Raw genomic sequence first — 16,512 nt, 5'->3', positions numbered from 1 at the left:
ATTTCCTACCCCCCAAAATCGACCCCAAATCCCTTTTTGGGGGGTCCTGGGCAGATCCCACCCCCCAAAATCGACCCCAAATCCCTTTTTGGGGGGTCCTGGGCAGATCCCACCCCCAGAATCGACCCCAAATCCCCAAAGTGATTCCAGGATTGGGGAGGGGGGGAAATTCCCAATCCCAAATGGCCCCAAATCCCTTCCCGGGCTCCTGAGCAGTTCCCACCCCCCAAAAATGGACCCCCCCCAATCCCAAAACTGCCCCCAAACCCCTCCTGGGATCCCCCACCCCAGTCCCGGAATTCCAGGGGGGAATTTGGATCCATGTCCAGCCCCCTCCCCACCACCCCCCCAGCATAGGTTTATCCCTATTTTATTATTATTATTATTATAATTATTATTATTTTTGGCTTGCCCCCCTTTCCCTGCCCCCAGGGCTGTGATATCCCAGAAAATTCCCTTTTTTATTCCCCCCCTTCCCCTCCCAGCTCCAAACTTTTGAGGATTTTTCCCGCTTTTTTTCCGGCTAGGGGTAGATCCGCTTGTGAAAATGCTTTTTTGGGGTTTCTGTTTTTGGGGAGGGGGGGGTTTGTTTTTTATTTTTTGGTTCCTGCAAAGGCATTTCCCATTTCCCACCCCCGAATTCCCGCCCCGAGTTCCCCCGATCCCAGCCCCCGTTTGCTTCCGCTCTCGCTGCCGATATAACCAGGACTCATCCGTGTATATAAAACTTGAGCTGTTTCTTGACACATTAAAAAAAAAAAAAAAAGGCAAAAAAAAGGCAAAAAAGAAAAGACAAAAAAAGGTTAAAAAAAAAAAAAAAAAACCTAAAAAAAAGACGAGGAAAAAAAAAAAAAAAAAAAAACCAACAAACCTGTACATTGTGTAGAAAACAAAAAAAAAAAAAAAAAAGGAGAAAAAAAGACGATAAAAAACGACGGAAAAAGCGGCCAAGGCTCCCGGGAGCGCCGGGAAGGACCCGCCTGGTGTTGTGGAAGTGTCACGTCCGTGTCGTGTGCCCTCGTGTGTGTGACATGAACCGTGCAAGGAGGGGGGGCCGGGGGGCTCCACCCCCCGATTCTGTGCCTTTCACACGGGGCGGCACCGGACCCCTGTTCCTGTATTTGCACTGTTTTTATTCTGGATTGGCTTCCCGACAATACACGGCTCCAACGACCCCGCCTGCGCCTCTTCCTGCGCCCCAAAACCCGGGGAGGGGGATTGGGGAGGGGGTGACACTTGGGGGGAGGGGGTTGGATGGAAATTGCAGCGTTTCGGCACAAAAATCCAGGATTTCAGCCCGAAATTGCAGCATTTCAGCAAAAAAAAATCCAGGGTTTCAGCCCCAAAAGTTCCAGAATTTCAGAAAAAAATCCGTGATTTCAGCCTGAAATTCCAGCATTTCAGCCAAAAAAATCCATTATTTTAGCCCGAAATTCCAGCATTTCAGCCCCAAAAGTTCCAGGATTTCAGCAAAAAAAATCCAGGGTTTCAGCCCCAAAAGTTCCAGAATTTCAGAAAAAATCCGTGATTTCAGCCTGAAATTGCAGCATTTCAGCCAAAAAAATCCATTATTTTAGTGTGAAATTCCAGCATTTCAGCCCCAAAAATTCCAGGATTTCAGCAAAAAAATCCAGGGTTTCAGCCCCAAAAGTTCCAGAATTTCAGAAAAAAATCCGTGATTTCAGCCTGAAATTGCAGCATTTCAGCCAAAAAAATCCATTATTTTAGCCCGAAATTCCAGCATTTCAGCCCCAAAAATTCCAGCATTTCAGCAAAAAAATCCAGGGTTTCAGCCCCAAAAGTTCCAGGATTACAGGAAGAAGAATTCAGGATTTCAGCCTGAAATTCCAGCATTTCAGCCAAAAAAATCCATTATTTTAGCGTGAAATTCCAGCATTTCAGCCCCAAAAATTCCAGGATTTCAGAAAAAAAACATCTGTGAATTTTGGCCCAAAATTGCAGCATTTCAGCCCGAAATTCCAGCATTTCAGCAAAAAAAAAAAAAAAAAATCCAGGATTCCAGAAAAAAAAATCCATGATTTTAGCCCGAAATTCCAGCATTTTAGCAAAAAAAAATCCAGGGTTTCAGCCCCAAAAGTTCCAGGATTTCAGAAAAAAAATTCATTATTTTAGCGTGAAATCCCAGCATTTCAGCCTCAAAAATTCCAGGATTTCAGAAACAAAATCTGTGAATTTTAGCCCAAAATTCCAGCATTTTAGCCTGAAATTCCAGTGTTTTAGCAAAAAAAATTCCAGCATTTCAGCCCCAAGAATCCAGGATTTTAGCCCGAAAGTCCAGCATTTTAGCAAAAAAATCCAGGGTTTCAGCCCCAAAAACTTCCAGCATTTCGGAAAACGTACTCCAGGATTTCAGCAGAAAAATCCAGGATTTTAGCCCAAAACTCCACTATTTTAGCAAAAAAAATCCATTGTTTCAGCCCAAAAATTCCAGCGTTTCAGCCCCAAAAATTCCGGGATTTTAGAAAAAATATCCATGATTTTAGCCCGAAATTCCAGCATTTCAGCCTGAAATTCTCAGTGTTTTAGCAAAAAAAAATTCCAGCATTTCAGCCCCAAAAATCCGGGATTTTCGCCCAAAATTCCAGCATTTTAGCAAAAAAATCCAAGGTTTCAGCCCCAAAAATTCCAGGATTTCAGAAAAAAAATCCATGATTTTAGCCCAAAATTCCAGCATTTCAGCAAAAAAAAGAAAATCCAGGATTTCTGCCCAAACCAATGGGTTCGCTCTTGGTAAAATTTCTGGCATTTCAGCCCAAACTTCCATCGTGTCAGCCCAAAATTCCAGCATTTCAGCCCAAACCCTTGCGTTCCGCTCCCAGTTTTCAGGATTTCACACCCAGGTTTTTATTTCCTGGCCAAATTTGGGGATTTCAGTAAAATTTCCCGAATTTCAGCCGAGTTTGGGTGTCAGGAAAAAAAAATAATAAAGATTTTAGGCCCAATTTCAGTCCAGAATTGTGGGGTTTGGTCCCAATTTCCAGGATTTTAGGCCCAATTTCTGTGTTTGGAATTCGGATCCCAATTTGCAGAATTCCAGTGCCCAGTTCCTGGATCCAGCCCCAAAATCGCTGAATTTAATCCCATTTTTGGCCTTCCAGCCCCATCTGCAGGATTTCATTTCCATCTTTCAGGCACAACTTTGGGGATTTTGATCTGCCGGGTTTGGTCCAAATTTGGACAATTTCAGCCCCAATTTGAGGATTTTGGGACCCCAATTTCTGGCTTGGGGTGGGGGTGGGTGGAAATGGGGTTTTTTTGCACAAATTTAAGGATTTTCCCCATTTTTTCCCTCTTTTCCATCGGGTTTGAGCTCGGGGCTGATGGCAAAGTGTGGGAGGGGGCGAGGGTGAGGATCCCCCAATTTTTGGAGAAAGGCTTAAAAATAAAATAAATTAAAACTTCGGCCTTTTGTAACAAATTTTTAATTAAGAATCATTTGCTGGGGTGGTAAATTAGGGGAGGGGACCCCAAATCCAGGTGGGCCTCCCCCCAAAATCCTCCAGGACGTGGGGACACAAATTTGGGTGTCCCTGTCCCCGATTTGGGGCTGACAGGGACCAGATCTGCTACAAAAGGAGTTTCATTTGCTAAATAAAAGACCCAAAAATGGGAAAAATTCTGTATACAAAGAGCCCCCGGGGGCGGGGGGGGGACAGGGCAGGGGACAGGGATGGATTTGGGGACCCCCAGGATGGATTTTGGGACCCCCCAGGATGGATTTTGGGACCCCTGGAATGGATTTTAGGACCCCTGGAATGGATTTTGGGACCCCACCAGGATGGATTTTAGGACCCTCGGGATGAATTTTGGGACCCCCGGGATGGACACGGGGGCAACTTTGGCACTTCGGACCGGGGGGTGCAGGGTGGGACACGAGAATGGGGGATCCCAGGCCAGGCTAGAGAAAGAGAACAGGTTAGAGAGGGAAACTGAGGCACGGAGCTGGGACAGGCACTTCGGAGAGGAAGACGGGTGGGAGTACAGGAACTCCCCGGGATCCTCCGGAAGATCTCAGCCGTTAACGCGGCTCCCGCTCCGCCCCTACGGGCCCGCCCAAACCGATCACCGAGTGTGGCCCCAGCTCCAGCTGCGCCTTTTCCGGCCAAGGCCGCCATTACCGGGCCTCTCCCTCAAGGTCTCCTGCAAGGTTCCCCTTCTTCCAGCCCCTCGGTCCCCTCTCCGCCACCGACACCGACACCGCGCCGGTCATGACCCAAGACCCGTCTGCGTCCGTCGCTGCTGCGTCTTCGCCCCGGTACTGAAAAGGCCAATGGGGGTGCTGTCACCACTTGTGTAAGTTACCGTATGGGAACCCCGCTCCCCTTCCTCCCCGCCCATCTTCCGCCCTGCCGGCGCTCCAGCGCAGTTCTGGGACACGGGGCGCCCCAGCTCCCCAGTCCACCCCGTGCTGCCGCCGCTCCAGCTCGGTCTCCCGGTACCGGCGCTCGGGCAGTGCCGCTCCTCCCCGCCGGGCCCGGCAGCCACCGAGCTCCCAGCTGATAGAGCATGAAGCGATACACGGAATAAACAAACTCCGCAAGCAGATATAGTTATGAAGTGGGTATGTGTGTCAGCGCCCGGCACTAGCGGGAGAGGTCTCGTGAAAATTTGTGGCCTGAACCTCGGGCTGTCCCTCATCTTTATTCACAAAGGTCTTCCATATGCAATACGTTGCATAACTTTGTCATGCATATTCAACCCCTGGCCCCGCCTGGCCTTGCATGGTAATCAGTCCACGCCCTTCTGGGACGGCGTTGTTTGCTGTGGTGGCCGCACGGGGGTCTCTGGTGCTCTCTGACGCTGAAGATTGTGGTCTTCCTCAGGACCGAACTTTTGAACTTTTCTCCTTTGCACGTGCACTTCGGTCCCTTGGTGCTTACCTGAGTAGTCTGTCGGCCTTGGTTAGCTTGGAGACAGAGGAGATCCTTTATCCGGGCTTTTTATATCTCTTGGTCTTCTCTGGTATTGTTCTTCATGCAAGAAATTTAAGAATTTTGCATTTTCCTATGCCCTTTTTACCGTGGCAGAGGTTTCTTAAGTTAAAAGGCTAAAATTCAACACATACTTCTACAGGCTAGGCTTTAAATGCTTAATTCATAATGCTAATTCAAGTGAACTCCAAAAATCTCCATTTCAAGCCCGCCGCTCGCCGTGGCCCCTCCGCAGCAGCCCCACGCCGCTCCTCGGGCACCGCCTGGGGGCGCTCTCCCAGCGCCGCCTGCCTCGGCCCTCCCCCGCTCCCGGCACCAATAGACCGATCCCTTCATCTAACTCTTTTTCTTTATTATATTCAATAGCCCTTCTCCCGTGTTTTGAGAAAGAATTTGGAGAGGGCTGCCTTTGAACTGAGCTCCTAGAGGGTTAACCTGAGCAGCCGGAGCTGCGGTTACGAGGAATTCGAGCTGAGGGCGGGACGGGGCCTGAGGGGAGGGCGCTGAGGGGAGGGCTTATCGCTGAGGGGACGGCATCGCGCCGAGTCTCGGCCCTCCAATGGCGGGACCTAGGCCGGTCCGGAACCGCCAGAGGGGGAGCATTTACGGGCTGTATCAGACGGGAGAGCGGTTCATAGAGCGTGCAGAAGGGAAGGATCTCAGGCGTGGCCGCGGACCAGCCAGATTCACCGCCGGGGCCGGAGCTGGGGTCCGGGGCAGGCGGATGCCGGAGAAAACCAGCCGAGCACGCGAGTAATTCATTCCTTTGGCTCTGCGCTTTTCCCTTATTCAGTCCCTTGCTGTTTTTTGTCCAAGTTTACTAAACCTTTATAATTTTGAAAGCGGGCGTAGTTTCGCACAGAGGGTTTGTGGTTCTTGTCGCTTCCAGGAACGTGGAAGAAGAGTGGCATAAGAGGAGGGACCACCATGACACTGCTGGCCGGTGCGAGGTGAGAGAAGTGAGGAGAATCCCCCAAAACCCGCAGCCAGCCCCTCTCCATCCCCCCCGAGCCCCTCTCGCCGCCTCGGCTTTTCCCGCAATTCCCGAATTGCCGCAGCAGCGACCCCCGGGCGGGGAGATCTGGGAGCAGAGAGGAGAAGTTGTGGGGGGACCTCGCTGTGGCCTGGCAGGACCTGAAGGGGCTTCAGGAAAAATGGAGGGAGAATTTTCCCAAGGGATGAGTGCCCAGATGAGGGGGAGTGGGGTCAGGGGGGGGATTTGGGTTGGGTTTGGGGTGGAATTGTTCCCTGTGAGGGCCTGGCCCAGGTTATTCCGTGGATTTCCATCCCTGGGAGTGTCCAAGGCCAGGCTGGAACCACCTGGGATAGGGGAAGGACCCTGCCCATGGAACTGGGTGGGATTTTTTGGTGTTTCAGGTTCCTTTTCATCCCAAACCATTCCAGGATTCCCTGGGCTGCTTTAGATGGGATTTTAGGGATCAATCCTTCCCTGGCCCAGGTTATTCCGTGGATTTCCATCTCTGGAAGTTTCCAAGGCCAGGCTGGACAGGGCTTGGAGCAGCCTGGGCTGGTGGGAGCTGTCCCTGCCCACAGGATGAGCTTTAAGGCCCCTTCCCACCCAAACCATTCCATGATTTGGGCTCAGCCTGGCTCCTCAGGGATGCCCTGGAGACCCAATTCCATGGGCACCAATTCCATGGGCACCAATTCCATGGGCACCATGACATTCTCTGGGATAATGCCCTCCAGGCTGGTCCCCACGGAGCACCTGAGCCATTTGTCACACACGGCCACGGTGACACTCTTGGTCCCAGCAGCCACCCTCATCTTTCCTTGGGAACGGGGTTGGGGTCAGTTTTAAATACCTCGAGTTTCCTCCTTTTCCCTTGAAAACAGAGTGTTTTTTTTTAAACACCACAAATTTCTGTGTGAGTGTGAATTGCTCCTCCTTGTCGCTCCATTTTTGTCACAAACCACGTCTAAAGCCACATCCTCTCCACCCAGGCACTTTTCTTCTTCCTCTTTGTGGTGCTCATTTTTGGGTGCTGGTGCCCCAAATCCTCTCTGTTTCTGGATATCCACGGACATATTTTGGATTGCTCGTCTCGCCATCCTCGTCCTCTTCCACCAAACCAGTGAGTGCCGGGTGCTCCTTGTTCCCTGGGAAGGAAATCTTGGGGTGGTTTTGGGGTTTTTGAGGGTCGAGGGCTGTGTGGGAGCACCAGAGCAGCTCCATGGGGTGGATTTGTGCCCAGTGTTGGGATCCAGGGCTGCCATGGAAACCTGCTGCTGGTGTCCATGCCTGGTGCCCATCTCTGGTCCAGCCTCTGCTCCAGATGTTCTCAAAACATCTTGCTCTGACGTCTCATCTTGGGGTGTTTTCTGGCTGAAAAGAGGGAGATTAGGCAAGGTTCAGCCCCAGCCCTTCCCCACATCCTCCGAGGGGGGTTTATCACATGAACCACCTGGTGGCTGCAGTATTCAGCAAATTTCCTGCCAGCTTATCTTCCCCTGCAGCTTTTTCCTGTCACGTGCTCCATTGTTTGTGTCCCAGGGGTGGCTGAGGCTGAGGGAGTCAGAAATTCCGAGCCGACCTTGGGGCTGGGCCAGGATCAGCTCCCGGTTAGAAAAACTGGGAAGGAGAACTCCATTCCCGGTATAAATTGTGTGACGTGGTTAACTGGAAATGGGAAGTTGCAAAAATAACAAAAACAGCTCCTTCCTCCTTAAATTGGTGAGCCAAGGGCATGGTGTGGTCACCGGAGGGAAGGGATGGGTCCAGAGGGATCCTGGACCTTGTCCTGGGCTGCACCCAAAGGAGGGTGGGAGGGTTCTCACTGATGCAATGGTGAGAGTCCACCTGGAATGGTGAGATCCCACCTGGAATGGTGAGAGCCCACCTGGAATGGTGAGAGCCCACCTGGAATGGTGAGAGTCCACCTGGAATGGTGAGATCCCACCTGGAATGGTGAGAGTCCACCTGGAATGGTGAGATCCCACCAGGTCTGGTGCCCCCAACATGCGAAGTTCATGGAACTGTTGGAGCCAGTCCATAGTTCCAGGTTCCCTGCGGCCACAGGGAGTGGTCAGCCTGGAGAAGCCGTGGTGCAGCTGCCCCACGCACCCCTGGCAGTGTCCGGGGCCAGGCTGTTTCCAGCTCCTCGTTCCCCTTTCCCTCTCAGGTCCCCTCCGGGCTCCATCCTTGGCACGAGGCTCAGGGGGCTCGGCCTGGGGGTGGCCTCGTGCTCTTCCTTCACCCAGGGACCCTTCCATGAGCCCCCCATGAGCCCTCAAGCACCCCCAGGCCTGATGGGCTTCATCCTCTGGGTTCAGCCGCTTCATCCCACCCTGATCCTGCTCTGATCCCACCCTCATCCCAAGTTCACTCCCCACCTTCTCTCCCCAGCGAGCGCCAGCGACACCAGGGAGGTGATCAGGGCCGTGGGCGGCTCTGTGACCTTCCACAGCCACAACCCCGACAGAAACGTGGCCCTCTGGAGTTTTGGGAGTGACCCCATAGTGACTGTGGTGTTCAAGAACCCTCTTCGACTCATATTTTTCGAAGACAAATTCAAAGCCCGTTTCGCCGTCTGCGAGAACGGCCACGCGCTCAGCATCCCCCAGCTGAGGATGGAGGATGCCGGGACCTACTCTGTAACCATTGGGGATAAAAGATCCACCTTCACCCTGCACGTGTTCAGTAGGTGCTTTTAATGCCATTTTGGGGGGTTTTATACTAAAACAGAGGTTTGTGACACCCCTGGGCCCACAGGGGAGATGGCAGAGCTCACGGTGACCTGCGAGGCCCAGAACTGCTCACACAGGAGCTGCAGCTGCTGCCTGCGCTGCTCCACGCCCGGAGACACCGGCAGTGAGGAATGCTTCAGGAGCATCTCCTCCACCTCGGCTCAGCCAGGGGTTGAGAGCCCCATGCAGCAGGTGAACGAAACATCCCAGGATGGGCTGGAGCCGCTGACGTGCACGGCGCGGAACGCCGTCAGCAGCAGGAACGTCACCGTCACCACCCCCAGGGTGCTCCACGATGGTGAGAGCCGGGGAAAGGTGGGGTGGGCTGATCCTGATCCCTGGGAGCAGGAAAAGCTGGGATTCGGGGTTGGGATGGGCTGATCCTGATTCCTTTGAGAGCCATGGGAACATTGGGATTCGGGGTTGGGATGGGCTGATCCTGATCCCTGAGAGCAGGAAAAGCTGGGATTTGAGGCTGTGCTGGGCTCTGGTTTTTGCTGGAGCGGTGGCTCAGATGCAGAGGGAAGCTCTGACCCGTGTTCCTTTCTCTCTCCTCACCAGCAATCAGCACGGTCCCTCCCAGCTCAGGTAAGCGCCACCCCTGTCCATGTCCAGCCACGCTCCTGAGTGTCCCCAGTTGTCCCCAATTGTCCCTGAGTGCCTGGGGCAGCTTTTCCATGCCCAGCCAGGAAGGGGGACTGGGGAGCCCCAGCCCAGCACCCTCCAGCTCCTCCCAAAATCCCTGTGCTGGGAATGTCCAGGCTCTTCCCAGAGGTGCCAGGGACGGGACAAGGAGTGGTGGCCACAAACCCAACCCCAAGAAACCATCCCTGTTTGAGAACCTCTTCCCATGGAGTGTCCCCTCTGGAGCCACCCCAAACCCACCTGGCCGTGTCCCCTGCTCTGGGTGACCCTGTCCTGGCAGAGCTGGGAGATCTCCACAGTTCCTTTCTCACCCAACAACTGTGGGATTTGGGGATTTGGGGATTTTGGGATTTGGGGATTCTGGGATTTTGGGATTCTGGGATTCTCCTGCTGCTGCCTCCACCAAGCCGCTCGTCCTCATCCAGCGCCGCCTCTGCCCTGGCTTGGAGTGAGATCCCCTGGAATGAGGGATCAGGGTGGGATTTGGGGCCAAACTCCCCCTGCCTAATGCCAGGAAGAGCCAGGTTCATTTTGCTTTGTTGCCCCTGGATCTTCTCTTTCCAGGTGCCCACTCCGGCAGCTGGATCTGGATCAGCATCATAGTCAGGGTTGAAGTCGCAGTGCTTTTATCGATTTTCCTCGTGTCCTACTGTAAATATAAATGTGAGTGTGGAAAACCATCCCTGGAGCCCTGGGGAGCAGGAGGTGGGACCTGGGAGGGGCACAGAGCCAGAGTGGGGGTGGTTTGGGGTGGATTTGGGGCTGATTTGGGTGGATTTGGGGTTCTGATTTGGGGCTGATTTTGGTTCTCCTGACTCTGTCTCATCTCCCCTCGTGGTTTAACACATTGTTGGGTTTTTAGGTGGCGCAGAGCCCAAGGGCTGCGGGGTTGGTTCCCTGTGGGGCAGAGCCAATCTGCTGGCAAGGTGTAAAGAGCCAATCATCTGGCTGGGTTCGAAGACTCACACCAAAGGAGCTGAACACATCTCTGTGGAAAAGCAGATTCTTTTAAAAACCAAAGCCCAAGAAAAGCTCTCTTTCCTCTGGCCTGGGGACAGGTCACTGGCTGGCCCCACGCTGAGATTTCTGCCTCAGCTGCCCCTTCCACCAGGAGTGTCCCAATGCCACCAGCAGCCACCAGGAGTGTCCCAATGCCACCAGCAGCCTCGTGGCCAGGACCAGCACCAGGAGCAGCCCCGAAATCCAGAGTGGCCACAAGGCCAAGACAGTCCGGCCAAAATCCTCGTGGCCGGGGCAGCGCCGCACAACCACGGCTGTCTCACAGTGGACTTTGTTCCTTTCATGGAAATTAAAATTAAAAGCCAGGAAAGAACTGTTTCTTGTGGAGATATTGGGGAAGATGAAAACAGGAAAGCCTTATTAGTATGATTGCCTGGCAAAAGATTTTGAGACTATGGAAACAATAAGCAAGATTGAAATGAGAGCAAGCTTTGAGATACCTCAATTAGTTTCTGAACACCTGAACAACAATGGTGTGGCTGGCTGAAGGTAATCTGCTTTTGATGGAACAACAAACACCCTCTGCTTGCAGACAAGTCCAAGAGCAGACCCCACTAGTTTAGCAGAAAGGGTCCAAAGAGGAGTTTTTAGGGTTGAAAATGTAATATAGTATGGTAATGTAATAATTGTTATAAGCTGTATGTAAATGCTATAGGATTTGTATCTGGTATTAGATTGGATTCTGAGAATAAAGATATTCAGCACAGAAGAAGATTTATGGTATTGTATTGGGAACTTTGCTCTCTTTTACTCTTTTGTCCTCTTTTTTACTCTTTTACTCTTCCTCGCTCTCTCTTTACCACGCTCTTGCCTTCTTTCTCTTTACCACTCTCTTTACCTCTCTCTCCCTTCCTTGGGGCCTGCTCTGAGCTGTGGCTGGCAGCTCCCAGCAGGGCCCTTTGCAATGAACCCCAAATCCCAGCAGGGCCCTGCACCCAGGCCCTTTGCAATAAACCCCAAATCCCAGCAGGGCCCTGCACCCAGGCCCTTTGCAATAAACCCCAAATCCCAGCAGGGCCCTGCACTCAGGCCCTCTGCAATAAACCCCAAATCCCAGCAGGGCCCTGCACCCAGGCCCTGTGCAATAAACCCCAAATCCCAGCAGGGCCCTGCACCCAGGCCCTGTGCAATAAACCCCAAATCCCAGCAGGGCCCTGCACCCAGGCCCTGTGCAATAAACCCCAAATTCCAGCAGGGCCCTGCACCCAGGCCCTGTGCAATAAACCACAAGTTCCAAGCCCTGGCTTCAGATGTCTCTCGTCTCTGTCCATCCCCACCGTCCTACCCCCCGTCTCTCCCACAGACTGGCTCCCAAACGTGTCTGAAGGGCCAGTTCAGCTTCCCCACCTGTGGGACATTTCTCCATGGACAGTAACTAAAAGTTACTCTCAGTTATGGCTGCCTGAGAGCTGTCGTGAGCACGGCATCCCCTTGCTGTGCAGGGTGAAACCCGGAGCTCTGTAATGTTGCTGAGGCAAACCTCGAGCAGCGATTACCTGGAGCTCTGGGAGGAAATGGCCTGGCATTCCTCGAGCACGGGCAGCCACAGCTACCTGGAGCTCTTTGAGGAATTTTGCCGTGGCATCCCTGGAGCTGTCAAGGAGGGATCCTGCCACACACCCCGAGTGATGCTGAGCACCAGAGAGTGGAGCCGCTCTGGAGCTGTGAGTGCAGACCCACCTGCGAGGCCTTGCCAAGCACGGCCTGAAACCAGAGCTCTGAGGAGAGACCCAAACTCTGAGTGCAGACCCATCTGCGAGGCCTTGCTCACCCCCTGCCGCCCCGCCTGCCGCCCTCCCGGTCCCGGCACCCGTTCCCCCGGTTCCGGCCGCCCCACTGCACCCCAGGGCCGCTCCCGCCCTCCCGTTAGTCCGTGCTGCCCCGGCTACCGCGGTTACAGCCCGATTCCGCCATCACGGGGGCCCCGTCCCCCTCCCGCCCCTACGGGCACGCCCAGCAGCGTCATGGCGGGCCCGCCCAGGCACTAAAAGCGACGGTCGATAGGCGCTTGCGCATTTTTGCAGCGGCGCCACTTCAGCGCGTGTCCCGCAAGGTAGCCCGGCTCCTCTTCCAGCCCTCTCGGTTCCCCTCTCCGCCCCCCACACAGCGCCGGCCATGGCCCAAGACCCGTCTGCGTCCGCCGCTGCTGCGTCTCTGCCGTCTCCGCCGCTCTCGGACCAAGAACACCTGTCGCTGCCCCGGAGCTACTTCGGTAAGTTACCGCACCGGGAACTCCGCTACCCTGGCCCCCTTCCTCCCTGCCCCCCTGCCGGCATTCCAGCGCAGTTCTGGGACACGGGGCGCCCCAGCTCCCCAATCCACCCCGTGTTGGCGCCGCTCCAGCTCGGTTTCCCGGCGCCGGCGCTCGGGCAGTGCCGCTCCTCCCCGCCGGGCCGGCAGCCACGCCAGCCCAGCTTGCGAGCTGCGCGCCGCGGCCCAGCCGCCGACTCGCCCATTGCTCGGCCACCGTTCGCCGTGGCCCCCCCGGCCCCCCCCGCGGCAGCAGCCGCCGCCGCCCCACGCCGCTCCTCCGGCCTCCCGCCACCGCCAGGGGGCGCTCTCCCGCTGACCGGGCCGCTCCGGCATCGCCCGGGGCTGCTCTCCCAGCGCCGCCCGCCCCGGCTCACGCCCCGCTCCCAGCACCAATAGAGCAATCCTTTCATCTAACTCTTTTTATTTGGAGAGGGCTGCCTTTAACTGAGCTCCTAGAGTTTTCCTGAGCAGTCGGAGCTATGGTTGCGAGGGACCGGAGCGCAGGGCGGGACGGGGGCTGAGGGTACGGCATCGCGCCGAGTCTCGGCCCTCCAGGGTGTAGCCGGGTCTGGTGCCGGAACCGCTAAGGGGGAGCAATTACGCAGTGTATCAGACGGGAAAGTGCCCGTGGCGCGGACTGGCAATGGCAGCGCCCCGCGCTCCGCACCCCGGCACGGGCAGGGCAGAGCAGGCAGGGATGGGGAGCGCTCGGGATGGGATTGCTGGGATCGACCGGCGCCCTAGCGCGGTTCATAGAGCGTGCAGAAGGGAGGGACCCCAGGCGTGGCCGCGGGGCAGGCACATTCACCGCCGGGGCCGGGGCTGGGGTCCGGGCAGGGTCCGGGGCAGGCGGATGCCGGAGGAAAGCAGCCGGGCATGCAAGTCATCCATTTGCATGACTCTGCACTTTCCCTTATTCAGTCCTTTGCTGTATTTTGTCAAAGTTTACTAAACCATTAAAATTTTAAAAGCGAGCGTAGTTTCTCACAGAGGATTTGTGGTTCTTGTCACTTCCAGGGACTTGCTACAACACCGTCCTAACACACAGCACCGGTCCGCGGGCCAGTGCAAGGTGAGAGAACCGAGGAGAATCCCCCAAAACCTACAACCATCTCCCCTGCTGCAGCGAGTCCAGAGTTTCAAAGTGTTCCCTTCCCTGTGGCCACAGGGAGTGGTCAGCCTGGAGAAGCCGTGGTGCAGCTGCCCCAGGCACCCCTGGCAGTGTCCAGGGCCAGGCTGGGCAGGGCTGGGGGAAGGTTTGGGGATTTTAGGGGAGTGGAATGAGAGCAGTTTTGAGTCCCTCCCAACCCAAACCTTTCCACAATTCCCAGATTCTCCTCCAAGGAGCAGCTGCAGGTCTGACCAGGAGCTCCCTGTCCTGCTCAGTGACCCTTCCTGACCCTCCCATCCCCAAATCCTCGTTCCCCTTTCCCTCTCAGGTCCCCTCCGGGCTCCATCCTTGGCACGAGGCTCAGGGGGCTCGGCCTGGGGGTGGTCTCGTGCTCTTCCTTCTCCCAGGGACCCTTCCATGAGCCCCCCATGAGCCCTCAAGCACCCCCAGGCCTGATGGGCTTCATCCTCTGGGTTCAGCCGCTTCATCCCACCTTGATCCCAGCTTGGTCCCAACTCTATCCCAACTCCATCCCACCTTTTCATCTCAGTTTCAGCCTACCTTCATCCCACCTCCAGCCTATACTCAGCACTCCTTCACCCCAGCTTCATCCCACCCTTCAACTGACCTCCACCCTGCCTTCATCCTAAATTCTCTCCCCACTTTCTCTTCCCTGCCAGTGACACCAAGGACATGACAAATTTACTGCATGGGTCCCTGTTGTACTGCATCAAAAACAGAAAAGTGAAGCCAGCAGTCTGTTATTTAAACGAGAAGCCCATATTGTATGTGAATTCTCATGGATACTATTCTCATAAATGCAAATCAGAAGACCTTTATAGTGTCTACGAGGACAGCGACATGCTCTGCATCTCTGCGCAGACAACAGTGGATGGTGGGACCTACACTATACATAATGATGGAAAAGAATCCACCTTCAAACTCCAGAAATCCAGTAGGTGCTTTTAGTGTTGTTTTGGGGGGGTTTACACTGAAAGAGAGGTTTGTGACACCCCTGTGCCCGCAGAGGAGCTGGCAGAGCCCACGGAGACCTGCGAGGTCCAGAGCTGCTCGCACGAGTCCTGCGGGTGCTGCGTGATCTCCACCGTGGCTCAGGGAGAAGATCAGGTTGAGAGCCCCATGCTGCAGGTGAAGGAATCATCCTGGAAGGAGCTGGAGCCGCTGAACTGTGTGGGAGAGGACCTGGTCAGCAATGAGAGTGTCACCATCACCACCCCCAGGGTGCTCCCCAACGGTGAGAGCTGGGGACAGGCAGGGGAAAGGTGGGGTGGGCTGATCCTGATCCCCTGAGGAACACGGGAATGTTGGGGTTGGGGTGGGCTGATCCTGATCCCCTGAGGAACATGGGAAAGTTGGGGTTGGGATGGGCTGATCTCACTTGCTGTGAGGGCCATGGAAGGGTGAAGGGAAAGGTGAGATGGGCTGATCCCAATCCCCTGAGAGGAGCAAACTCTCCGGGGCTCTGTCTCTCCCTGGGATGCAGAGGGAAGCTCTGACCCGTGTCCCTTTCTCTCTCTTCACCAGCAAACGCCACGGTCCCTCCCAGCACAGGTAAGCGCCACCCCTGTCCATGTCCAGCCGTGCTCCTGAGTGTCCCCAAGTGTCCCCCAGGCAGTCCAGCGCCACCTGTGCCCTGGCTTGGAGTGAGATCCCCTGGAATGAGGGATCAGGGTGGGGTTTGGGGCCAAACTCCCCCTGCCTAATGCCAGGAAGAGCCAGGTTCATTTTGCTTTGTTGCCCCTGGATCTTCTTCCTTTTGCAGATGCCCACTCCAACAGCTGGATCTCGATCCCGTTTGTGACTGTAGTCTTGCTTTTACTCACTTTCCTCTACCGTAAATTCAGAGGTGAGTGTGGAAAACCTGGAGCCCTGGGCAGCAGGAGGTGGGACCTGGGAGGGGGACAGAGCCAGAATGGGGCGGATTTGGAGTTCCAGTTTGGGGCTGATTTGGGGTGGATTTAGGGCTGATTTGGGGTTCTCCTGACTCTGTCTCATCTCCCTTCATGGTTTTAGCTGGGGGAGAGCCCAGGGGCTGTGGGGTCGGTTCCCTGTGGGGCAGAGCCAATGTGCTGGCTGGGTTTGTGATTGAAACCACTGAAAGGAGCTGAACAGCCTCTGTAGAAAAGCAGATTTTTTAAAAACCAACAAAGCCCAAGCTCTGTTTCCTCTGGCCTGGGGACAGGTCACTGGCCGGCCCCATGGTGGGGCTGGGCTGAGATTTCTGCCTCAGCTGCCCCTTCCACCAGGAGTGTCCCAATGCCATGAGCAGCCACCAGGAGTGTCCCAATGCCACCAGGAGTGTCCCAACACCACCAGCAACCTCATGGCCAGGACCAGCACCAGGAGCAGCCTCCTGGCCAGCACGGGGGGCAGCTCCAAAATCCTCAGGGCTGGGTTCTCTCAGCCTGGCCTGCGCTGGACTTTGCTTCGCTGCTTTTAGCCAGGTGTGCTGCACACAGAAGGGCAAAAGCAGCGACAGCAGGTTGGGTTTTTTTCTTTCTACCAGGCAAGAAGAGAAGGAGAAGGCGCCGGAGCAGCGCTGGCAGCCAGGACAACTCCCATGGTGCTAGTGGGGACCAGCTGATGGACAGCGAGATGCAGGCCAAGGAGTCTGTGTGATGGAGGAGATCAACCCTTTGGTGCTATGCAAAAGCTGTATATAAAGCTTTAGAACAAACCAACCTACTAACACCAGTTCTCTCCCAGATGAGGAAAAGGACAAGGTGAAAACATACAAAGAAAATAACATGGGACACTGAGGTCAGTAAGGAAGGAATCAAATTTTTAGATGGAAGGAGACTG

The 16,512-nt window shown here is 54.9% G+C and overlaps 1 protein-coding gene and 1 long non-coding RNA gene across 2 annotated transcripts; both read left to right on the top strand.

Moving 5' to 3' along the window:
* Positions 1–5,593: 5,593 nt before the first annotated feature.
* On the top strand, positions 5,594–16,150 carry LOC128950440 (uncharacterized). The gene is made up of 8 exons (XM_054295323.1): positions 5,594–5,705; positions 5,842–5,902; positions 6,918–7,048; positions 8,320–8,613; positions 8,686–8,958; positions 15,235–15,261; positions 15,473–15,556; positions 15,957–16,150. The coding sequence occupies exons 2-8, from the start codon at positions 5,880–5,882 to the stop codon at positions 16,148–16,150; spliced, it is 1,026 nt and encodes a 341-aa protein (XP_054151298.1). The 5' UTR covers positions 5,594–5,705; positions 5,842–5,879.
* On the top strand, positions 9,204–10,441 carry LOC128950441 (uncharacterized). The gene is made up of 3 exons (XR_008484350.1): positions 9,204–9,248; positions 9,870–9,968; positions 10,168–10,441. It is a non-coding gene; the product is annotated as an uncharacterized LOC128950441 (long non-coding RNA).
* Positions 16,151–16,512: the final 362 nt, after the last annotated feature.

This window comes from Melozone crissalis, unplaced genomic scaffold (genome assembly GCF_028551555.1).
Source record: "Melozone crissalis strain CALT ecotype California unplaced genomic scaffold, PUWL_Pcris_2 ptg000637l_1, whole genome shotgun sequence".
Taxonomy (NCBI): Eukaryota; Metazoa; Chordata; class Aves; order Passeriformes; family Passerellidae; genus Melozone; species Melozone crissalis.
Note: the sequence above shows the minus strand (reverse complement) of the source record. Positions and strands in the feature narration are given on the sequence as shown.